Raw genomic sequence first — 25,797 nt, 5'->3', positions numbered from 1 at the left:
GCTTCAAATTGCTGTCAATGGGCTAAATCTTGTGTAAAGCCTGTGGCTTGCTTATTTTTATCCCTGGAATATTTAATTTTCCTTTGAAAATGGCTACATGTCTTTCAGGAAGTGGGACAGAGCTATAACCCCTGTAGGGTTGTCTATAAACCTTGCTTACACTTGAGGGAGAGTAGGGAGCCACCAAATTCTTCAGACAGCAATGTTCTTTGTGTACTAAAGAAAGTGTTACAGAACTAGGATACAAGGTATATATGTCATTTTATTTTTTCTTGTAGCCACATTAAAAAAGGTTAATGGAAGCAGGTAAAATTAATTTTTGTAATATATGGTTCCCAAAACCTAAAACATTGTCATATAAATGCATGACCAATATATTGCTAATACTATAGTTTATATGCTTTTTTTCATATGAAGCCTTGAAATTCCATCTGTGCCACGTTTTAAGGGTTCAGTGGCAATTTGGTTGCCACCTTGGGCATTGATGTTATAAAGATTTAAAGAAGGATCTCTTGGGCTCAGTATGAAGTGGCTTAGTGTCCAGGAGAGAGTGCAAGTGGCCAGGACTGGCAAGTTGGTATCTCTGATTCGTGGTTGATTGGGTTTCAAGTAAGGCTCTAATATCCAAGAGGAAGGGGTCAAACAACACCAAAGGTTCTTAGCCTGGAAATAAGAGTGGGGATTGGAGTTAGAGCACTATTTGGTGAAGATACTTCCCATTTTCTTGGATGCCATCTTGGAGAAGGAAACATTCTAAACGTTACTTGAAGGCAAGTGCCTGGGAACACTTAACTTCCCTTTGGCTTAGGGACCACATACATGTGGTGGAGTTTTCAAGTTAAAGATGCTCAGTGCTCTTTGGGTGTGAAGGACTGGGTCAAGTGAAAACCACAAGTTCCAAACTCAAATACCCTCACAATCATTAAGTAACATTAAATAACATGTGGAAATAAAGCTTTCTGGATATAAACACAAGTCAGGGCAAGTGTAATGATACATGGTAATTGCTCTTGACTTTGGCTCTTAGGACACACTGATGATGAACAGAAGTGAATGTGCTATCCAGGATTCAGTTAACTGTCATCTCTAGGCAATTATTTTCACATAGAAATGCAGACCTAGGGGTGCTAAATAGGTTTCTGTTGTTTACTTTTTGGTTTTTGAGAATAGTCAGAAATGGAGATTTTTATGTGAAGTCTTCTGCATTAAAAATTGGTCAGAATGACCTATGTGTACATAAAGGTCAATTTTGTTTTGTGGCTTTTTATTTAAAGAGATACATAGTAGTTGTGTAGTAGAGACTATCATATCCAGGTGTGAAGACACAGTACAATATGCAGTTCTACTTCTAAACCAAAGATGGACTCCCAATGAGGCTGTTAAATATATCTTGACAATAGGATGCTGGACTCTGCCATTGTCCATAGCTACAATGTCAGGACACACACACACACACACACACACACACACACACACACACACACACACACACACACACACAGTAGTGGTCAGTACTCTGAAGGCAAAACTAAACATATCTTGGGAGTGCCATTTTATGACTTTTATTTATGAGTGCTTCTTCCTTCCTTTCCTCGCCCTTCCTCCTCTCTATCTGCATCTCCAGTCTTCAGAATCCCAAACTGCAATTTTGTCTGTCATAGAACTTTAAAATTTTTACACTATTAAGATAAAGATCCTGTATTAGTATAATTTAAACTTAAATGGAAGAATGTTAAATTTGTAACTGTTGCTGAAGGACTATACTATTGTAACAATATGGGGGAAAATAGGAAGGGAGAAAGAGGAGGGAAAGGGGGAAACCCCTACAGTTATAAAACTGTCTCATGGAAAATAATAAAAATAATTAAAATTATATATCAGGTTAAATCTCACTTAGGATGCCCATATGTCATATCAGAGTGCCCGGGATCAAGTCCCACTTCCATTTTCTATGCATCTTCCTGCTAATGTACCTATGAGGCTGCAGACAATGGCTCAAGTATTTGAATTTCTGCCACTTATTCAGGAGCCCCAGATGGAGCTCCCGGCTCCAGTCTTTAGCTGGGTGCTCTTCTGCCTATTGGGGAGCATTTGAAGAGTGAAGCAGCACATGGAAATCTGTCTCTCTCTCCTTCCTTACCCCACCCCCTCCTCTGTCATTCTGCTTTTCAAACAGATGGAACGTTTGAGATGCACCACAGTAGCTAAGCATTTAAAAAGTTGCACATGTGGAAAGTTACATATATGAAAGTAGGACTTCCCCAGAGAACTTTGAGGTATTATTATATTAGAGTAATGAGGCTTTCATCCTGCTGTCGCAAGTCCTGGTCCATCCATATCACCTTTTTGACAGGAGAGAAGATAAAGTGTGTGGAGGTGTATTTCAATTTGCCAGTTGTTCTTTTTGCTCCCATTCCATTCTTCTTGTTAATGTTACTTTGTTTCTTTAATGTGTAAATATTGTCAATTCCTTTGTTTTTCTGAAAAATACTCTGTCCTAATATTAAGCTCTTTTTTTAAAAAAGGTACACAGTTTATGTTTCTTAGAATTTTCCTAATAGGAACCAGTTGGATTATATTTTCCTTCTAGTATTTCAGTATTTTCAAGATGAATACAGTGAAAATTTAATCCAAATCCAGCCCATTAAACTGGCATTGTATTTTTGTGTTTGTGTAATTCCAGAAGAAAGAGAAACACAAAATAAGATGATTATCAGAAATTTGTGGTAACTTTTCAGGTATATATTTGGCTCAGTTTACTTATCGACCTCAGTTTTTATTATTTTCTATACATATCTTTTTTTTTCAATTGTTCAATTTTATTTTGATGTTGTTGACATAGTTGACAAGAATGCATGCCCTCGAGGACCACTGATTAGGGTGGGGAGGAACCAGGTGTGGGGGTAGGTGGGGAGCACAAATGTTTCCAATCCTCCTTTTCTTCCCTTTTCTCCTTTATGGGGATGGGGGAAGGAAAGGAAAGGAACGGACTGCTCTCAGCTGCCAGACTGTATCAGCGCCTGGGGACGGGGGATGTCCACTTGATGTCATCTTAGACATCTCAGTGTACATACACCCTCCTAAGAAGTGATCCTTGAAGTTTGGGATAGCAATTCAAGCTCACTCTTATCAAAAAATATTTTTAAAATGTATCTTTCTTTCAGTTACTAAGGCAGAAATGTAAATACATATATCAAAGAACAATGATTGTGTTCATGTAAAGTAAAAGATCTTTTTTTGCTTAACAGTGGTTTTTAGAACATTCAGTGATGTTGAAGTTTCTGTTTGAACATTTTCACTGAGCTGAATTCTTTTGTAATAAAACATGTTACGCTTTCTTTCTTTGTAGATCCTATATCCCCAAACTACTTACCTTTATTCATGTATTCATGAATGCCAGTAGACATTTTTTTTGCTGCTTCCTTAAGTTTTATATTTTTTCAGAGTGAAGTTTGTTCAAAAATATTTTAACACAAATAAAAATTTTAAGGAAGCCTTTATTTAGGAGCATTAGCAATAGGTGTTAAATCCATTGCAATATAGGAGAGATATCAAGTGTGGTGCAATATATAGCAAGGACAGCTGGGGATTTGTAGCCAGTGAGGAGATGTGAGGTCAGTGGATAGAAAACTCCCAACAGGAAACATTAAGGGTAGGTGAATTCCAAATTCAATACAGTTGGGTTCTTTTGGAAGGCATTCCAGAGTGATCAGATGTCAAGTGTAGGGGATTCCTTTTAAGTAACGTGGCAGGATTCTTGCTAGGGATGGGCTACACAGGCCCAGCAAGAACTGTTTAGGGTGGGGTGCGGAGGGAGGAAAGCAAAAAGGAAGCCTAGTTGAAAAGATGGTTTGGAGGAGCCTAAGGTTCAGTCTAAGAGTCTTTATCAGCCTTCAGATCAAAGGTCAAGTCACTGATGTCTTACTTGAAGAAGGTTAATCTAGTTAAAGCAGAGCAAATCTTTCACTACACTTTAGATTTAGATTTAATAGAGGTGGGCGTTTGATTGAGTGGTTAAGATACCAGTTGGGGTGTCTGGGTTCAATTCTTTAGGTGTGGCTTCTGCTATGTTACACTCCCTGCTATGTTACACTCTGGACAACAGTGGTGATGACTCAGGTAACCAACTTTCTCCCACCCTGGGGCCCCTGGATTATTTTTAGACCCCAGCTCTAATGCCCCTATCCAGCTGTTGTGGATGTTTGGTGAGATGAACCAACACTTAGGAGTGCTCTGTCTAGTTCTTTGCCCTGCTTCCTCTCATATAAATAAAATAAAATTTTAAATCTATTTATTGTCTAAAACAGTTCGCTAATTTCTCCTGCACTCCTGCAGTCTCCCTCCCCATACAGTAAAGTCATTGCTCATGTTGCCAGGTAATGCCGTAGGTGCCCTATGTCATCTCCGTTTTCATGAGCTACTCTCACTCTCTGCGTGAGTGATTTTAGTAGTCTTTGTCAAGAACAGCCTTCTCCACCTACCCCATACTGCTGCAGCTGGCATTACAGGCTTAAAAATCCACCCGGGTCTAGTTGCTGTGGTAGAATTTGAACTTGCAATCTCCATATACTAGGAATTCACCTCATTAGTGAGCCATAATGATTGAATTGATGTGCTGACATTAATATCCTTTAACTACTCCAATTCCCCTGCTCACTGTTTCTCTCAGTGGTTGAGGAAATGAGACGTGACTGTAGCATTGATGGTAAAAATCACGTGAAGTCAGTGTCCTGTATTATAGCATTTCCTGTATCCGGTGGATTTCTGCGATCCTTGCTGATGCTGCTACTTGTGAGCATTGTTCTCTCTAGGGCTACCATACACTTAAGGTTCCCTTCAATGCAGGCTAAGAATATTCTTCCTGAGTACCAAGGCTTCTTCCTGAGTACCAAGGCTTATTGTTTCTCTAGTAAATAGTATCAACTATGTTGGTGATTAAAATGAGTCTCTAGAGAACATTTGATGAAGATTTACCCAAATTAAACCAAACCAAAATGACTTGTGTTTAAAAGGTCTTTAAATAATTTTATATATGCACACACATATAAAACTTTATTTACAGATTATATCCAGTTTTTGGTGCATTGTTGAATTAGCCAAGCCCTTCTCTTACCAAGTTGGACAAATTAGGTCACCTATGTGAACCTGTTTCATAAATTTGAGGGTTGTGTGCATTTCTATAGCTCCTACCATGTTGGGTAACAATCTGTCATGAAACCTGACTGGCATTTAGCAATAAGCAGTTCCTGCCGATGCATCTGGAGTCAGCAGTGGTCCCCTGGGCAGTGCTGCTGATTGTGGCTGGGCTTGCTCCTATGTCTGGGGGTTGGTTGATCTCAGTTGGCTTTGGCAGAGGTGGTGGGGATGACTTGGCTTTGCTCCATATGTCTCACTTCCTTCAGCCAACCAGCCTGGGCATGTCCTCATGGTGATGGCAGAGATGCAAATGAGCTGGTAGAACACATGGGGCCTCTGGATGCCTAGGCTGAGTGCTGGCATAGTGTCAATACTGCTGTTCCCTTGGCCAAGGCAAGTCATGAGGCCAGTGCAAATTTATGCAGTAAGATAATTGACTCTGCATCTTTAGTGAGAGGCTCTGCAAGAGTCCCAGCAAAGGATGTGGGTAAAGAAAGGGTGAACATTAAAGCTGTCATTGCAATGTATCATAAATAGGGATAAAAGTCATACCTACCTCCTTAGTTTGTGGTTAAAATAAAAGAGATCATCCACATAGATAGCACAGCACAATATCTGCTGCATATACTTAGTGCCACTGAAGCTACTGTTGTGGTTGTGTGTCTTCTTACTATGAAAGTCAAACATGACATCCACGTGCTGGTATGGGGCTGTGGCAACTCCTGCCACATTTGAGATTATCTTTTCCTAATAAGTCTTAGAAACAGAATGAGAGAGTTCCCTAAAGTGTCTTAATGCAGCTAGTCCTCTGTGTATGTCCAATGCGGTCGTTTTGAGTTGGAATAAAGATCCTTCTAATGGTGGAATCTTGGCTGCAGTCCAGAACCTGCCCTATCATTTAATGCTGAGTTTGACTCATAGGAGAGTCTCATGAAGCCACTCAAGGAGCAAAACATAATTTCTATAGCAGGTCCAGGTTTCACAACTCTCTACAGGCTAAATCATGTTACAACAAATATCATCATGCTCTAATCCTGACAGCTCATTTATGCAACCTTTGGGAAAATGACATACAGCAAAAGAAGTAATTTAGCTGGCTCATTGGGAGTTAGTTTGAAGTAAGTGTGGACACCATTCTTGCCCTTATCCTTGAGTGTGTTTCCCTGATGATGACATGGTTGGCTCACAGTCCTTGTTTGTTGTGCGTGTTTCTGGATAACAATGATTGGTGTTGTCTTGGCCACATGATTGGCCACAGTCCTGTCAAGCAGATCCTTTCCAACCTGTGGGATATGAAGACCCTGGACTGGAGATTCAGTTGCTGCAATTGAGAGTCTGCACACCTTTCGCCAGGTTGAAATGTTGAAAATAACTATGCTGAGTCCGTCGCTTTTCCATAGCTTACAGTAAATCATTTTGAGGCTAGCTTAATTGTAAACATCATTCTAGTTTCAGATCCATTCTCTCTCAGAGTAGGAAACCAGGAAAGGGGAAAAGATGAATTAAAAGATTAGAATGCGTCTGTTACACTTAAATCCAATAAATATGATCTTACTCGTTCTTCCCACCGTGATCTCATGGATATATGCTTTTTGATGAAAGAACATGTCCAGCTTCTATACTAACAGACTCACCTACTTTATAGCAGGACTTGGGCCCACATAATTTGATACTGTCTTTTCTTCTGCCAATATGTTTAATAACGATGTAGATTTGTTCCTCCTGACAAGCTGGTTTGATTTGTTAGTTCACATGGTTGCCAGAAGCTTCAGTGTTTTCTGCCTACCCTTGGGCCAGGTGTTCTGGCAGAGTCAGTTAAGGTGTCACGTGGGACATCTGCATCCTCTGTCACAGTGCCTTCCAGGCCCATTAGCAGGGAGGTGTATACACTTTGGAAAGCTGTTCTTAGCCAGTTGTCCTGGGCCACGGTGACATCACTGTTCTCAGAATGGACTAGGCTAATTTTCTAAGTCATTTAGCTTCTACTCGGAAACCAAATGATTGCAGTTGTAGGCTGCAATCACTTCAGAGAAATTTGTTTTGAACCTTTCCCCCTAATATAAAGATGAGCTTGCTACTCACAGGATGAGTACTTTAGATGGGTTCAGGCTTTGCATTACTGAATCAGAATAGGCATTGTTTTTGAAAAGTGATTTAAATGGAAAGGATACTGCATTTTTTAGTTTCCATATTACAAAATCTCTTCATTGTATTTGAACAATCACACATCATCTATGAACAAATTTGATAAGATTTTGGGGAGTCCAAATGCCAAATGTAAATGGAAAGGCAGTGGAACATATGTCTGTGCTGTTTGGGTAATAAGCTGGAGTGGAACTTAGAGAGGAGACTAAAAGTGTAGGTCTGAGATTTGGGGGCACATAGGTATATGTGGGATTTAAGTATATCTGTTGGATTTCCTTATTGCCAGACACAAAACTGTGGAGGAAAGTACAACTGCCAGTGGAATTTACCGACTCTCCCTCCCTAAAACAACATGGGCATATGTTCTAACAACTGTACAATAGGACCACTGTGACCTTTTTGCACAGAGCACAGCATTTCTGCATCCATGTGACAGAAAAATAGGTGAACAGGGGACAGTGAGAGGTGAGAGAGACTACTAGGCAATCACTAAAATGGAAAAAAGCAAGTTTCATGTGTAATTGGTCCTTAGTGGAAAGGTAACATGTGCAGGCCTGTGCATATGTGCTTTGATATAGAACACCATGGGTGGAAACCTGGGCCGAAAGAATGGGAAGGAATAGCTCTTGTGGAGCAGCAGTGGTTGAAAACAATTACACCTAGAGCAGCCCCAGGACCTGGATGTTCTCAGATCCCCCCAAATCTGGAGTAAACAGATGCTTAGCAAATGCTCCTTTGTCTGGATGGCCCTTACCATGAAGATGGCAGATTTTCACATAATCATGCTGGTGTTAATTTTGGTATGTTGTATTTTGATCTTTGACTGTAAATAAATATTTTCTGTGGATAACTTATGACTTCCACTTTGAGTGATTTCTATTAATGTTATATGCTTGCCCATTTGGGGTGTTAGGTCAAGGTTTGGTAGACACATGCTGTTTGTCCCTGCTTCTTATTTTAAAATGATAGCTTGGTTTAGCTGCCTCAGGGACTGTGACTTGACTGAAGGCAATGCCATCATGTGATGCTGTGGAGTAATCTAAAGATAAAAATCAGATGTGTTCAGTGATTTATCTTGCTGGTTATGGCATGCAAAAACCATTGTTTCTCTTATTTGCATTGACATACCAACCAATGACATTAATCATCTTCAGAGTCCCCTGTTCTTTAAGTTGGCTGGGATATTTCAACACCATTTTATAGAAATGTCCCACAGTGAATCTGTAGTTTGGCTACCTCCAGCCCTTACCCCACCTCAGCCAAAATGCAGTGAGTGGTGCCAGAGGTGATTGGAAGAACAGGGGCAAAGCCCATTGCAGACCCATGGGGAAATCCAAAGCCAAATGATTTACTTGTGTTTGGACATAAATAAGAGAATGTGCTGTGAAAGTATGGATTTAGGGAAGACAGGTGTTGGGCTATGCGGAGAAAGGCAGTGGCAGAAGGGCCCCTCTTACAACTAAACTCTTCATGTGAACAATGGGCAGAAATCTGAAGCTTTTTTGTCCTGTTTTTGTTACAAAAATCAGCTTTGCAAAAGTCATGGTAAAATGATGACATTTTAATGAATTTGATAGCCATTATGAGGCCTAAGAGTGGCCAAGGAGCCTATGGAAACAAGTTGCTTAGAGAGATGCATCTGGAAGCTTCTCAGGCCCACTTTTAATAACTACATATAAAGATGTTTCAAAGAGAATAGTAACCAAATTGCTTTAAGTTTAGCCATAGCAGTTCATGAATGTCAAAATTTGCTAAAGATCTCTTTGGCTTGCAGAGTGCTTATTTTGCCTTACTCAATATATGTTAAACTACATATAAAGGCCAATTAAAAACACTTATGTTTTTAATTGATTACATTGCATTATGCGACACAGTTTTATAGGCACTGGGATTCCTCCCAACCCTCTCCCAACCCCCCCCCATGGTAGATTCCTCCACCTTGTTGCATTACCACAGTTCAGATTCAATTGAGATTCTTTCATTGCAAGCATTTACCGAGCATAAAGTCCAGCATCTTATTGTCCAGAAAAGTTCAATGGTTTCTTGGGGAGACCATCTCTGGTCTGAAGGTAGAGCCAGCAGAGTATCATCTCAATCAATTAAAAGCCCCAATATAACATCAGTAAAAATTTATAACATCATGGAATTAATTTACATGGTATTGAGTAACCAATATGTTAAAATAAAAAAAGAATGCAAGTTCTGAACCATATCCTGTGACTTCTTCATTGACATTTCAATTGTTAGTTTATATACAACCGGGTTCTATACACCTTAAAATGGCTATAGATTACTATTCAGCTGTCTCATGTCTATTTTAAGTATTTAGCAGTTTATAGTGTTGAAGCATAATTTTGCTGAATCTGGCTGTTTTTCAGGTAGTCTAACTCTACAACTCTAACAAGACATGTGTCAACAGTTTAGGTGAACAGTTTTAGGAGGGGTGTGCAGAGAAATCTTCAGTACCCTAATGAGGAGTAATTAATCTTTGTGTCCCACCTAATGAGGTGTAAGTGCATCCCCACTGACCATTTCCTGTCTGATTCCAAGCTTTCCTGGTTGTTCTCTATGTATTCTAGATTGTTTGTTTGTTTGTTTTGAGGGGTTTCTGGAGCGATCCTGATGGCCATTGCGAGAGAGGGTGGGGACCCAAAGTCGGAACCAGGCAAGGACCAGAGAAAGCTCCACTCCTTAGTCCCGGAGGAAGTTTACTGTTCTGTTTCTGCGGACCGCTCAGGGCTCCTGGCTGTTGTTCCGATGACCTTGGATCCTGCAAGGCAGGATTTGGACTTCTTCCATCCCATGTGGTAGATCCAGATGGGGGTGGGTGACCTCAGAGTTCTCGGCCTTCAAAGGCACTCCAATTCCCCCTGGTCTCCTTGGCAGTTGGGATGTAGTCCTTGGTGATCGTACTGATAGTCCTTGGTGAGGATCTGGGAGTCTTTAGGAAGCCTCCTCCTGTCCCCCTGCTCCACTCTAGGGTCCCTCCCCCCCCCCCGCTCCATGCATATGACCTGCTGTTTAAAGGTTGTCAGTCTTGCTCTTGGACCCCCCCATATGCCTTTATAGTTTTTCTATTGTCTAATGCAGATTCGAGTCTGTTGTCTATGAGTTGCCAGTTATGATCCTGATAGGTTATACTTCATGTCTTCCTCACACATTCTAGGGTGATGGAAGGTTTCTCTGCTCTCCCTCCCCATTACAGAATAACATAGGGTATTAAAAGTGTATTAGGTTTTACAGTTCTTTGATGTAGATCATAAGCAGTCTGACTCACATTGATTGTTGATTCATAGATTACATCACATTATTGCATTAGATACAGGCTGTTTGAGGTTGAAATAATATTAAAATATACAGGTACTATTTTCCAGATTGACATCATTTCATCTTAAATTAAGGCAAACATGTGGTATTTAACCTTTTGGGATTGGCTCATTTCCCTTAGCATAATGGTTTCTAGTTGGGCCCATTTGGCCCCCAAAATAAACTGCATTTCATTTTAACAACATTTATTTTTATGGGAAAAACACTTAGGCAAGGAGAGAGAGAAAGAGAAAGAGAAAGAGAAAGAAAGAGATCTTCCATCTATTGGTTCATTCCCCAATAGCTACAGAGCAGCTAGAAGTGAGTCAATCTGAAACAGAGCCTCTTCTGGGTCTTCCACATGGGTGCAGAGATCCAAGGCTTAGGGCCATCCTCTGCTGATTTCTCAGGCTACAACCAGAGGGTTGGATCAGAAGTGGAGCAGCCAGGACATGAACTGGCACTCATATAGGATGTCAGTGCTCACAGGTGGAGGATTAGCATGTTAAGCCACCATACCAGCCTGAAGGGCAGTTTTCTTTTACATTATCGCACATAAATATTTTCCTTGGGGGCACAGTGCAATGACTCAGTGGTTACTCAATCCTTACCTTGTAAGTGTCAGGATCCCATATGGGCACTGACTCATGCCCTGGCTGCTCTGCTTCCCATCCAGCTCCCTGCTTGTGCCCTGGGAAAGCAATGGAGGATGGTCCAAAACCTTGAGAACCTGTGCCCATATCGGAGTCCTGGAAGAAGCTCTTGCTCCTGGCTTTGGGTCAGCTCAATTCTGTCTATCGTGGCCATTTGGGGAGTGAACCAGCAGATGGAAGATCTTTTTGCCACTCCTTCTCTGTAAATCTGCCTTTCCAATAGAAATAAATCTTTAAATAAATATTTTACTTGGACACACTAAGTATTTGATCCATTCTTTGGTTGCTGTCTGCTGACTCAGTGCTCTGGCCAGGGTCCCGAGTGGAAGTCTTTTGTTGCCCTCTCTGTCCTCATCTGTGAATTCCTGTCTTCTCAGCAATATGTGCGTGTTGCCAGCATGCAGAGAACTAAGAAAATGAGTTTTTTTAGAAAGCTCCCTTTCTATGTACCTCAATGTTAATTCATGAGGGGAGAGGCATATGAATGTTCTACACAATACTCTTGATCTTCTGATCTGCACATTCTTCTGTATGCCCGTCCATCATTTTATTCTCTTCTCTTATAGCCCTGTCTCTGGCCTGGGATGAGTCATGCCATAGCAAACCCTTCTGCTTTCTCTTAGGACCATGAGAGATCATGCATGGCTTTCTCTCCAATATTTCCAACCACTTCATTCCACTGGGACCTTTCTGTATGTGTTCAGCAGCAACAAGAAGTCAGTACCCAAAACCTAGCCCCCAAAGTTGGAGAGTCTCCCTTACTCTGTGTCCTTGTCTTCCGTCTTGTGTGGGCAAACTGCTGCTGGGGCTGTCCTGATCTTGCCATCACCAATGTTCCTACACTCCTCATCCCAGTGCTGTCTTCCTTCTGCCTTCTGCTTGCAGTCTTCCTTTTCTTCCAATGCCCCATCTCTTGGGGAATGACTGTAGCATCTACTGTATTGCTTATGCCTGAAGCCTAGGAATTCATCGCACTGTTGAATTCTTCATCTCCCCACATGAATGAATCACCTGGGAGCTTTTAGGTGAGCTCCAAATTTCTAAAGTCCTTGTACTCCTTCTCCATCTCCATCACTGTACCTTACCTTTGTCTTTCTGTCTGGAGAGCATGGTCTGGTTGGTGCGTGGTGCCGTGTAATAAGGTCATAGATTGACTATGCAAGAACAGAGTGCTGCTGACCGCATTGATGGAAGATCTTGTTCTTGGAGTGTGCCTTGTTGTGTTCACATATTAATCATGTGGGATTTCTGTTTAAAGTGGTGACTCTGTTGTCTTCTGGTTGGTTCTCTTCCATTCCCTAGCTTTTTCCTTTCATTTGCAGTGAGGAGTGGGGAGGGGCGCCTTCATGCATGTGCAGAGTCTGGCTCTGACCTTCCACATGCTGAATGAATTTGAGCCAGCCATGACCTCTCAGCTCATTTCCTCATCTGGAAAATAAATGGTTTCCCTGGAGAGCATGCTCTTATCCATGGCTTCGTGTGCCAGTCTCCCTGGGAGCTTTGCAAACACCCACCATCTAGGCTAGACCTTAGGCCCATGACGTCGGCATTCTGACACCTGGATTTCAAGTTTTCTTTTCTTGGTGTGTGTGTTTATTTGTGTGTGTACGTGCATACGCACTGGGGGGCTTTTCAAACAGCTCCCCCCGCCCCAAGATGCCAGTGTATAGACAAAACTGAGAACCATTGATTTGATAATTTTTCTGAAAGATCTTTGCTCCACCATGATTTTGTATTTTTTTTATCATGCTCCAATCCAAAGCTGAAGTTTCCCTTCTTCTAATGTTTTCGTGAAGTTGGGAAGAACTAGCTGTGAGGCCCCTCCCACCCCCTTCCATCTGCTGTTTGTTCTTATTTACATATGATGGAACCCAGCCCACTGATTTCCGGCTCTGGTTCCCTTACAACTGTTATTGAGTGAAAACATAGCTCAAAACTTATTAAACAGAAAAAAATTATTTTGAGCTTCCTGCTCACAATGCATTGTAGAACAAAGAAAATATTTAAACTTCTTTTCTTCTAGAATTCATGTTAAAGATTGATTTACATAATCTGAAATGTAAGTTTGTTTCTGTGGCTGAACTCAGTATTTTTTCTTTCTTCAGTGTCTCGTGAAGAAAGCCAGAGTAGAAACAATAGTTTGGCCTAGTGGTTAAGCTGCCTCCTGGACAGCCACAACCCATGTTAGAGTGTGGGGTTCAAGTCCTGGCTCCACTTCTAATTCCAGCTTCCTGCTAATGTGCATCCTGGGTGGCAGCAGGTGATGGCTCAAGTGCTTGGGTCCCTGCCACCCTTGTGAGAGACTAGATTGAATTCCAGGCTCTTGGCTCTGCTCTTCCCCAGTCCCATCTGTTTTGGACATTTTGGAATTTTGTTTAAAGCCAAAGCATGTCTACAGGACAATAGCATGCTATAAATAGGCTGGGAGGAAGTTCTCACACAGTGGTATCTTCTGATTCTGTGTCTACATCTCTTTTTCTTCCATCCCTCTGTCCTGGCCTACAGGTCATGGCAAACGCATCCTCAGCATCCAGGTGGCATCACTGTCCTCATGCTTCCAAAATGTCTTGCAGAACATGTTCTTGCAGAAGCTTGCTCTAGGCTCTCCTATTTTCCATTTACAGTAATGAAACTTTTCTGAGCTGTCAGGGAGTAGGGACAAGAGGAGGCAAATACTAAGAGAACAGCCAGGTCTTTGGCTTAACTGCTGGTGCTAAATTTTCAGTGAATTTTTCCTGGCATAAGTCTAATTCAGGTTGGCAACGTGTCCCTTGGGGTGCTAGCTCTCCCTGTGTGTGTGTGTGTGTGTGTGTGTGTGTGTGTGTGTGTGTGTGTGTTTTCAATAGTATCACTTTGCAGTGTTCCTTCATGTTCTTGTCCAATAACTCCCTAAAACATATAGCCCATACCCTTGTCTCTCCCACGCTCTTTGTCAATGAAAGAAATTAGCTGCTAATTTGCTTAGGATGGACCCCTTTAGTTGCTACAGACAGCTAGGCTATTAGTCACAACCTGCAGTTCTTCCCCTTCCCTCATACAACCCTTTTCTAGCTAGGCCATCAAATGGGTAGAAACGGTCAGTTATTTTTGATGGGTGGGGAAAAGAGCTTGGTTCTAGGAAAGAAATGATGCCAGCGCATGGAGTTGGGCTGCAATAGCCTCCACCTCACCACGTTGAGCCTTGGACCACTACTCCTGCAACTCAGTTTGGGCTCAGAAAAATCTCATCGAGAGGACTTCTTTACACTGACTCTGCTTCTTTGGATATTTTCTCATAGATGCAGGAATTGATTGAAGGTGTTCGCTGGGCCTTTATTGACATGCTGGAGAAAGAAAATGAGTGGATGGATGCAGCAACAAAAAAGAAAGCCAAAGAAAAGGTAGGGATTCCTTTTGATTAAAAGAAAAAAAATAGGCTTTTGGTTGAATAGATTTTTGTGCTTGACATTGTGTAGTTGATTTTTCTATTGACTGAACAGTTGACTCTCAATGACCCTAGAGTTAGGTGTCTGCTTTTGGAGAAATCTATAAGATTTCATCACCAGCAAATAAAAGAAAATAAAATCTGACTGCTTCCTTCTTGAACTGCATTTCCTAACACCTTGCAATTCAGCCGTTCCATCTCTTCTAATTGCTATCTGTAAGAGCACCGTGGCTTGCTGCCTAGTGAGTCTTGCCTTAAACTGTCGCTGGATACTGCAGAATGCAAAGCAGTGGGGAGCCATGAGGAACAGCTGGCAAATGAACCCTCGAGACACAAAGAAGAAGAAAAAGCCATCTTGGCCATGTGTCCTTGTGTTCTGGGCACGATGTGTGCAAGTGTCTTCGGGACAAACCCTTTCCCATCACCAAGCACACTGATTTTCTTCATTTTGTACAAATGACCTTAATAGCATCAGCTGTACAACACAGGTCAGATCAGTGATAGGATTTTAAAAATTCCAGAAATTATGCAGCAAGTTGGGGCAAGATGATCAAAACATGAGCAACGATGTTGTTTCCAAATGAAGAATGGGGATGCATCTTGAACTCCAAGTGCTCTCATGGAGCTAGCTCTGAGGGTAAGATACACCTGCTCCATATGCTCTGTAGCATGGGAGCTTCTGAAAGTAGTAGCCCTTCTTTATAGACAGGGTTTCCCGAAGCACTCCCATGCTGAGAGCCATCACTGAAGGCATGATGCTGTCGCCTTGTAGGCTCCTCTCCAACAACCTCTGGTCTGTGGCTCACAGGTGTGAGCTGCATACCGCCATCTGAGCCAGTCTTCGGGGTGATGGCCTTCATGAGCAGGCGCACGTAATGCTGGTTGGAGTCGTATCGAGTTGTGCTGAACACAAAAACAAAGAAGGCCAAGCCTTGTTGAACTCCAAATGTGCAAGGATGTGTTGGAGAGCTTGATTCCTCACACGTTGAATAAACACTGCCTTAGATATTTTCGTCAATGGACGCGAAAAGGCTGTCCAGTGTTTATAGTGAAGGAAGAACTTGGGTGGTGATGGTGGAGGGGGAGGAGTGTTGGAAGAAGAGAAGGGTAAGTTTGATATTTTTTTCCTTCTCAAAAATCTGTCAAAGCTGTCTGAAGTCATGAAGGCACAAGCTGACAAAGGCATGGGCACCGGGCTGCGATGGCAAACTGCAGATGGTACATGGGACTTTCGGCACCCACATATTGTTGTCTTGTAAAGGCTTCGGTGATGTGCCGAGCCAGCCTGTACTGAGACAGACTGTGTCTCCTGCTGGCAAGTTGAACACTCAGCGTCTTAAGGGTCTCTTAGTTTGACCCTTTGAGGGCTGCAAAGGAATTGTGCATGAATTGGTGGACATGAATGTGTGTGTGTGTGTGTGTGTGTGTGTGTGTGTGTGTGTGTGTGTGTGTGTGTGTGTGTGGTGTGTGTGTGTGAGTGTGTGTGTGTGTGTGTTGCAAATGGATAATACTCTAAAAACTGCAATTAGTTTCCCAAGAATATTGGATTGAAATTGCCACCCCTGGGGATCCCGTGAACTGCATGAGTGAATGGGTGCTTTCTATTTGAGTGCGTGGACCCCATGGGTCCTTCTAGAAGGAGGCCATTCTCTTTTATCATTATTTTTCACAATATGGTTCCATAGTCACAGGGATTCTCCCCTCTGCCTCCCCTTCCTCCTTCCCCATTCTCCCCCACCAGCTGTTTCCCCCCCATATCATTACATTACAATAGTATAATCCTTCAGCAACAGTCATAAGTCCAACATTCTACTGTTAAAGTGTATCATGACATAATAGGTATAGACAATGATAGATAGTCTGGTATCTCATTCTCAAGCCCTATTTAACAGTTTCATTGGGTATCCTTTTATTCTGGAGTAGCGATGTCTATTGCAATGTATCTTCGCTTCGTGATGTGCTAGTAAGGAGGCCATTCTCAATCCTCCTAACGTTAGACATATTCCTCTGAGTTGCTCTCAAGTCTTCCATTTGATTTCACTGAGAGCTAGCTGTTTTTTTTTTCTCTGAAAGTACTCTTTGAACTTGCTGCTTTCTTTAAACCGAGTTCAGCTTGCCAGCAACTTGGCAAGTTCCTCAACAGGTACACATATCAAAGGCAAATGTCGTATTGGATCTCATCAAGTTCCCCGAGTATATTTTGTATTTCAGAGTTCAGAGACGTTCCTTTAATGAAAGGCAAGAAAGAGGGATGTGACTCAAGAATTTCCAGCAGTCTGTGAGGCGGATAGCTCTGGACCTCTGGAAGGGGGAAGATTTGTTGAAATTAAACGAATCTGCAGTTCTGGCAATGACCTCTGGGTGGAGCTCGTAGTACTCACAAAGAACCCCACAAGCTGAAGGTTTTTTCTGCAGCCTTCTACTCTGAGGTTGTTTTTGAAAAATTATTTTTTTCTTACCCTTTTTCTTTGCTGTCCTCAATTTGATTGCCTTTTAATAGTCAGCAAGAAAGGAGAGGTTCTGCTTTAAAATTCTTTGGATCTTACGTGGAAATCTCTGACTCTCTTAGGGCTTTGCAGTTCTGATACTGAGTAGCCTTCTGCATTAAGAAAGAATTTGCCTGCATTGGAAGTGGAGGTGAATAATTCGCCTTCTCTTCCTGGTATGACTTGGCACTGTTCTCTGGGCATGTGGTGTGTGCAGTATATCACCCAGGCGGAAGATTTCTCATCAATAATAGTGCCCACACTGGGCCAGTGCTGAGTCACTTGGCAACCCACTGGGAGAGCTGGGAAAATGCTCGGCTTTGTGACAGGGAGAAGCTTTTCTTTCCCTCACCAGGAAGCCCTGGCCTGCAGCTAATTCAAGTGCCTCCTGAGAGGTGTCACCTTGGTGTTCCAAGCACCACGCCCTGGGCCCCAGGGTGGGCCTGCTGCCTGCAGTGGTCGGACGGCGCCCCTAGGACAGTGTGTGCCTATGCCTTGCCTGTCCCTGGGGGTGATCACTGCTTCAGTGAAGGGTAAATGGGTTAGCTCTGTCTCCTGCTCCTCCCGTTAGAGGGCAAGGACAGCCCTTGAGTTGGGAAACCGATGTTACACGTTTCATGTAGAAATCTGGTATGGCGAAATGAACACCAGTTTTTGTTGAGGCTTCTGTGTTCCCAGGAAGAATGTACAATCTTACTGTAAACAACCCACAAAGGACAGGAGGCCTGGTGTTTTGTTTTTCCCCTGATTGTTGTAGACATCGTCAGGGGACGCAAAGATGTTCAGAGAGGTGCTGTCTGAAGGATTGGACCTTTGCAAAATAGAGGAGAAGCATTCAAGGTCACTGCACAGTGACTCCAGGGCCTGGCAGGAGAGGGACTAGCCATCACCTCCAGCCAGCCTTGGCCAGCTCTGGGCAGAGCAGCAGGAGTAGCTTCCTGAAGTCGGCAGCTCAGCTTCAGTTCTGCGGCCCACAGTTTCCTCCCTCTGGAAAGATCTGTTTGTCCTCTTTGCCCCTGAGGCCCAGGCTTGTCAGGACACACTCAGACAAGAATACCAGGATGGTCCTCACAGGGAAACAGCACGCTAAAGGTGCTTGAGGGAGTGGCCTAGAGCTTGGCCAGTGCAGGTGCAGAAAAGGCCCCAGGTCCACAGCCACGTGACTGCTGTACGTAGGCTTTCAGAGAACTGGACTAAATTCTCATGGAGAGGAGAACACGGAGTTGGAACTCACCTCTTTGACTTTGTTAGTCACTGGGCACTCCTGTGGTGCTGAAGGTGTGGTTCTGGATCAGCCCAGCAGGGGGCTAGTTACAGATGAAAATTTTCAAGCCTCTAGGGTTAGGAGGGATCCACCCCATCTGGAATTTCTGTCACACCCTTTCCCCTTCACTGTGCTCCTATCAGGGAGCCAGTTGCAGGCTTGCATTGGGCCCAAGAGCTTTCTCATTCCTTCCAATCCTGCTTGGCCATGCACACTAAGGATTATAGTGTGAGGGCGTCAACACCTGCTCCCAAGCCTCCCGTGGCCCACGATGGGTGGGAATTGAGGTGACCCTGCCCAGCACCCTCATTCCTGCAGTATGTGTCACAGCCTCCACCCCGCCCCCCCTTTCATCCCTGCCTCCCTCTCCTCCCATCTGCTCTAGCCTTCTCCTGCTGCTTCTCAGTTTCCATAGGAATTGCTTGCCCTTCTCCAACCAGGCCAAAGGCCCTGGGGTGTGTGTGCTGTTGGTGCTTCCTCACCTTTAAGGTGCAGAGTAGTCTGTTGTGTCTGGGTACAAGCCTTGCCTCTGTGCACTCTATTGCAAATGTTTCCAACAGGATGTGCTCAGTGAGGGGCCGGGACCTGGGATTAGGATTCAGAGAGCATGAGTTACAGCTGCGTTCCTGCAGGAGCCTCACGCAGCACAGGAGCCCCAGGATGTAGATAGGGCCCATGTGGGACGTGCTGGTTCAGGTGATGGAGATCGCGAGTGGGCCTGAGAGGCACATCTCTTTGCCTGTTCCTCTTTCCCACATGCCAGCCTCACTGACTTTGCATCCAATGGTCCCTTGCCCTTGCTACTTGCACTTGGGCTGCCTCTCATCAATTCACTTCTAAGTATTCTACAGAATGGCAGCAGACTGTTCCTCCAGATCCTGTGTCTCTGTATTGCTGTACACAGGTACAGTCACCTGCTGCCTGAACCATCCCGGTGCATGCTGGGGATGCTGAGGTCCAGCTGAAAACCACTCACAGTGGCTCCTGCATGCCTGTTGTCCTTAGCTTGTACCCACTCTCTGCCCCCATCTTCCTGGCTCTGTGCATCTGTCTCTTTTGGCCCAAGGCAGTGATGCTACAGGAAGTATAACACTAAGGTTAGGATTACAGACTGGAGATGGGCTGCTGACGTTCCAAGCAACTTCCACCCCTTATTAGCTGTGTGACCCTCTGGGAGTTTTTTAATGTCTTCTGCTCAGTTTCTGTATCTGCAGATGGGGAGGTAAGTGGCTACCTTAGTGATCTTAGCACTCCAGGAGTCAGCCTAAACCGCTGGGAGGAGCACGGGGTGCATGAGACAGGGTCTCTGAGTTATCAATGCCTTGTTCTCAGTAGCTGTCCTGGGAGATGAGGAGGCTGTGGCTGGGCCAGCCGGTGACGGGGTAGCAGAGGGAGTGAGGCTCTGTTTGTGTGTCTGGGTCTCTGGGTTTGGCTGTTGCTCAGGAAGGTGGGTAAGGGCTGCCGTGGGCCCGGGTCCCTGTTAGCTCTTGTATGCTGCAGGTAGTGTTTGCCATGACTTCTCTGTCACCGCAGGTGCATATAGCAGCAAGCAGCCCCTGTTGGGAGGGAGAGAGGTAGTAAGGCGTTTTCTGGTATTTGAACAACTTCAGTATTATCTTTGTGATAGATGTGTAGGCACACAAGCAGTATTAGTGGGCGTTTGCTGCTTTCCCGCGCCAAAGGCATATTATGCATGCCATAATCAGGTTTGCGTGTTGTGGAGCCACTTGTAACTGCTTAGAACATTCATTCTTACACTTCAGAATGTAGCCCCTCCCATCCCCAGGAACACCTCCCCCCCCCCCCCCCCACTCCAGAAGGCTGATTCAAACTCCAATGACCATCCTCAACCTTCGAAGTTTTGGGTTCAGTAGTGTCAGGTGGGGGCTTGGGAATGTGCCTTTCTGTCCAGTTTCCCAGTGATGTTGCTGCTGTAGGACTGGTGCTGTGGGAGCATAATGCTAATTTCAGCAGAGAATCCCCTCCTGCTGAGGCTGTGTCCATAGAACTGGGCAACATTTATTTTTTTTTATTTATTTTTTTTTTATTGTTGCTTACATTATATTATGTAGTACAGTTTTATAGGCGCTGGGGATCCCCCCCACCCCTCCCAAACCCCTCCCCCCATGGTGGATTCCTCCATGGGCAACATTTATTAAGTGATTCCCTTGTGACGAGCCCTCGAGTCACCATCTCTCCCACGAGCATGCCCAGAATGACAAGGGGCTCCTTCAGAACGCAGCCAGAGCATTTCTTTGATTGCTCTGCCATGTGTTAGGAGCCCATCTTCATAAAGATGCAGAGGTCCCTTCCTGGTCACTTGTGCTGGGTGCCTTCACATCTGTACCTTGTAACCGTGGAAAAGCCCGGCCGATCTTGTAAGATCTTCCAATGTGTTTCTACTTCAAGTGATGAATTGTCTCTACTGTTCCTCGTTTTCAGTTAACAAACATAGTATGCTAGGCTGGATGCTCTACATGCTTTACAAATATTAACTGTCTCAGTGCCATAATATCCCTGCGAGAGGTGGATACAGTTGTTCCCTGTAACATGTGACAACTTAAGCACAGAGAGAGCAAGCCAGATTCCCCAGGGCTGCCCAGCTGGTAAGCGCAAGAGCTGGGACAGCATTCCTGAAAGTCTCATTTCACAAGATGTGCTTTTGGGGACCTGTGTTGTGGTGCAGTATGTAAGGTATCACTTAGTGATACTGACACTGCCTAAGGGCAACAGTTGGAGTCCCACTTCCAATCCAACTTCCTGCTAATACACCTGGAAGGTAGAAAATATTTCAAGTATTTGAGCCCCTGCCACTTACATCTGAGACCCACATGGAGTTCCTGACTCCTGGCGTTGGGCTGGAGCAGACCTGGCTACTGTGGCCAATTGGAGAGTGAGTCAGCAAATGGAAGACCTCTCTCTTAGCCACTCTGTCTCTGATCAATCAGCCATGCACAAGCTGGTTTTTTTTTTTTTTTTAACCCACAGTGCCAGTGGATCACCAAATGTGGTCCCTGGCTAAGAGCCCTCATGTTACCTAGGAACTAGGTGCAAATGCAGATTCTTGGCTCCGTTGTGATCTACAGAATCGACACCTGAGGGAGGAGCCCCAGGAAGCTGCAGTTTATGAAGACCTCCAGGCAGGTGTGATGAGAGCCAGTGCTCTGTGCTGTGCTTCAGATGGCTGAGCCTGCTGGCTGTGCTCCAGTTTTCAATATCCCCCCTTTTAAAGCTCAAGTTCAAGCCAAACACGATATTTTAGATCTCGTCCAACTCACACAGCACAATGAGGATATTATTACTGCCTTTGTTTTGCATACAAATTAGATCAAGAAATCCAAAGCTTATATTATGGTGATCTTTTTCCCTCAGCCAAATCACTGTTGGCTCAAAATGAGTTTATACTCAGTTAATTTCTAGGTTTTATTTTTTAATTCTACAGGAACTATTGTTAAGCCCCATTGTTCTAGTTTTAAACTTTGTTTTTTTTTTTTTTTTCTTTTCAAAAAGTTCACCCCAGAACTTCATGCTTATTCTTACATTTAGTTGTCTTGGTTCATGGCTTTGAATAAAAAATATTGTTGAATCTTCTGTATATTTATTACTTTTAATAAAAAATTATGCTCATTAAAGAAACCCTGGAAAGTGAAGTACAAAGGTAGAAGGAATGAATGTCATTCCTAGTTCCATCACTCAGACATCATCATTTGCTAACATGTGTACGTTGCTTGGCTTTCCCCCTTAACGTAGGTTTTAAAAGGCCTTATTGGGTGATGTCCTGTGTATCAATGATGCCTTCCTTTTCTCTTAACCTATTGTGAATGTCTCTCCTATGACTACATTTTTCTTTGTAAGAGAAGATTTGCTCTTATTACATGTTCTTCTGGTAGTTGTATGACAGATTGGACATTTCTCTTTAGTTGAATATTTAAACAGCATTGTTAGAAATACTGCTGTGATAAATATCTCTTATAAAACGCCCCCCCCCCCATTTTGGGTTAATTCCTTAGAATGGCATCTCCTATGACCTTTAAAAATCTCAAGGCTATCTTTCATGGTGTCAATTAGTGCTTCTATCTCGAGTCTCAAAATTTGGCATGTTTTCTTTGTGACTCTGTCATTTCTCCAGATTATTAGTAAGCCTCCCCACAGAATGGCACTGGGATTGGCCCATTTGCTCGCCCTTTGGAGACACCCTTCTAGATTTGTCTGCTGAACAAAAACATTCATGGGGAAGCTGCCCTGTGGCTGGTCTTTTGTTAGAAGATAATCATTTCATCTACCAATTGATTTTTACTGCAGTTCTCCTTTGAGTGCATGCAAGGCAACTGTGATCCAAATTCTCCCTGAAAGAAAATCATGGGGTGTTTAGCAATGTCTGATATCTGCAAACACTGTATTTAGGACATTTCTTGTTGTTCTATAAACCAAAGTAGAAATGTGAGGAAATGAACAAGCTTCCACTGAGCTTGCCTTCTTTCTAAGATCCTGTCTTGCTTGTATGCAGGTTCTGTGGATCTGTGGGTGGATGCCAATTGTCCAGTCGGCCAGACTGGAAATCTCAGTCCTCTTTGTCACTTGCCTATAAGCAAAACTAATTTTTTTTCTTCCAAGCATCTTTGAAGCGACACCATTTCCCTTTTCTTTCCTCTTTAGTTTCTCACCTTTTCTTTTAGTTCTAAAAATTAATATTAAATCCACATAGCATAAAATGACCTATTTTAAAATGAAGAATTCAGTAGCATTTAGCATATTTTTAAAAAGCAATCGCTTAAAATGAAAAGATGATTTGAAAACCAGAGATATATAGAGAAAGGGAGATACAGGGAGAAAGAGCTCTTTCATTGGCTGGTTCACTCCTCAAGTAGCCACAACAGCTAGAATTGGGCCAGGTTGAAGTCAGGAACCATCCAAGTCTCCCATATGGGTGGTAGGGGCCCAAATATATTTGTTGTTGCCTTTTTTGGTACATTAGCAGGGAGCTGACTTGGAAGCAGAGCAGCTGAGATTTGAGCTGGTGCTCTGATATGGGGCCCTGAGCATCAGATGGCACCTGCTGCACCAAGCCTTCATCTCCAACATTTAAGACACTTGCAATGTTATGTAACCACCACCTCTATTTTTAAAGTATTTCATTACCCCAAAAGGAAAATTCATACTCATTCAACATTCACTCCCCATCTCTCAACCCCCTAACCCTTGGCAACTAACAATCTGTTTTCCATCTTTGTGGATTTACATATTCAGGATATTTCATATAAATGGTACCATGCAGTGTATAACCTTTGGTGTCTGGCTTCTTTCACTTAGAATAATGTTTTCAAGGTTTACTCAATGTTGCAACATCTATGTTCTCATCCTTTTAAATTCATATCTCCATTTGGAGCTTTGGGAAAAAAATAATAAACCCTTCTAGCATTTCTGGTAATGAGGCCTTTCTTACGTGATTTTTTGAAATAGATTTGTAATGATTGTTCGTTGTCAAAAAACTATACTTCCCCCAGTAGAGATTACTGAATTGAGTGACCTCTACAAGTAGAAGACCTGTGTCTGGCTGGTATCCTTTTATATTTTTATAACCTAACACTGGTCTGGCACTCCATTCTTTGGCAGGCCATAATGGGAACCACACTTCCACTGAACACTTGCTATAGGGCCTTATGCAAGAGGCTCCTGGGGAGCCTTAACTTCCTTATGAATTAAAATACATATACCTTCATTTTACTGATTGTTTGGAAGGACTAACTCATAGTATATGTTCAGCAGCTTACAGAGTGTAAATGCCAAATACTCAGGAAAGAAAAATATGATTAAAAATAGGTTTATTGTGGTGCAAGTGTTGAATTCTTGCATAGCTTTGTCACAATACACATTTCACATGAACTTGTTGAAGTTCATGTAAGTTTAGAAGTTCACATTTCCCATGTTCCCTCTTCTCTTCATCAAGTAATGGTAATGTTTCATGCCAGTATCCTCAAACTGGGGGCAAAAGATGATGCCAGTTACATTAGTTTCTTTGTGGTAGGGGTACATAATGGAAATTTATTATAGTAACTATAATATTAGTGAAGATTTTTGTAGAAATTAAGAAACAAACACAAAGTGTCCATTATAACTTCTTTTTTCTCATCACCAGCCTTAGAGGGTATTGAGATTTTGTTTTTTTGTTTTGGTGCCCTTGGGTGGGCACCAAGGTCATAAGATGTTGCCATTGTAATTTCATATTCTCCCACCTTCAGCTATCTTTTGGGTTTGAGAATTTTCCTACAAAGATTTTTAAAAAGTTAATGTGAAAGGTAGGGTGATAGAGGACACACACACACACACACACAGAGAACTGCAATTCACTGGTTCTTCCCCTGAATGGCCAAAATATAGTCAGGGCTGGACCAAACCAAAGCCAGTAGCCGGGAACTCCATCTGGTCTCCCATTACAATGGCAAGGGTCCAAGCACTTGATCTATCTTGTACCACTTTTCAAGGCACATTAGTAGGGAACAGGGTCAGAATCAAAGTAGCCTTGACTTGAATCAGCACTCTGATACAGGGTGCCAGTGTCACAGGTGCTGGCTCAGCTTATTGCACCACAGCACCAGCCCGTATTTGAGAATTTTCTGTTTGTAAAATTTATTTGTTTTTATTTTATGATGCAGTTCCATAGGCTCTTGGATTTCTCCCTTCGCCCCTTCTCAAACGCCCTCCGCACACTGATTTCCCCCCATATGATTACAATAGTATAGTCCATAAAAAAAAATCATAAGTCTGGGCCTGGCACAGTGGCCTAGCAGCTAAAGTTCTCGCCTTGGGCACACTGGGATCCCTTATGAGTGCTGGTTTTAATCCCAGCAGCTCCACTTTCCATTCAGTTCCCTGCTTGTGGTCTGGGAAAGCAGTTGAGGATGGCCCAAGGCCTTGGGACCCTGCACCCGTGTGGGAGACCTGGAGGAAGTTCCTGGCTCCTGGCTTTGAGTCAGCGCAGCACTGGCCGTTGCGCTCACTTGGGGAATGAATCATCAGATGGAAGATCTTCATCTCTGTCGCTACTCCTCTCTGTATATCTGACCTTGCAATAAAAATAAATAAATCTTTCAAAAAATCATAGGTCCATCACTCTATTTAAGTATCCTGACATTGTAGGTATGGACAATTGTGAAGAGTCCAACATCCTTTTGCCCAGATATAGTTAACATTTTCATTGGCAGTTCATCTTTTATTCAGAAGTAGAGATACATACTGCATTGTATCTTCACATCGTGATATGATAGCCTATTATATAGCTCCTCTAGGTGACTATTGATACATGCATGTCTATCTGTATATCTATTGATCTTGTATTTTGCGTGAAAGTTGCCTTATATCAGAAAGGACATACGATACTTGTCC

At 43.1% G+C, this 25,797-nt stretch overlaps 1 protein-coding gene across 1 annotated transcript in view; it reads left to right on the top strand.

The window, feature by feature from the left end:
• Positions 1 to 25,797, top strand: part of PHEX (phosphate regulating endopeptidase homolog X-linked) — a 190,010-nt gene that overhangs the window by 72,880 nt on the left and 91,333 nt on the right. The window contains exon 12 of the mRNA XM_041002049.1: positions 14,519 to 14,620. Within this exon, the coding sequence (XP_040857983.1) occupies positions 14,519 to 14,620 (102 nt within the window). The remainder of the gene's footprint in view (positions 1 to 14,518; positions 14,621 to 25,797) is intronic.

Source organism: Ochotona curzoniae, unplaced genomic scaffold, assembly GCF_017591425.1.
Source record: "Ochotona curzoniae isolate NIBS_2020 unplaced genomic scaffold, NIBS_Ocur_1.0 contig_1274, whole genome shotgun sequence".
Classification (NCBI taxonomy): Eukaryota; Metazoa; Chordata; class Mammalia; order Lagomorpha; family Ochotonidae; genus Ochotona; species Ochotona curzoniae.
Note: the sequence above shows the minus strand (reverse complement) of the source record. Positions and strands in the feature narration are given on the sequence as shown.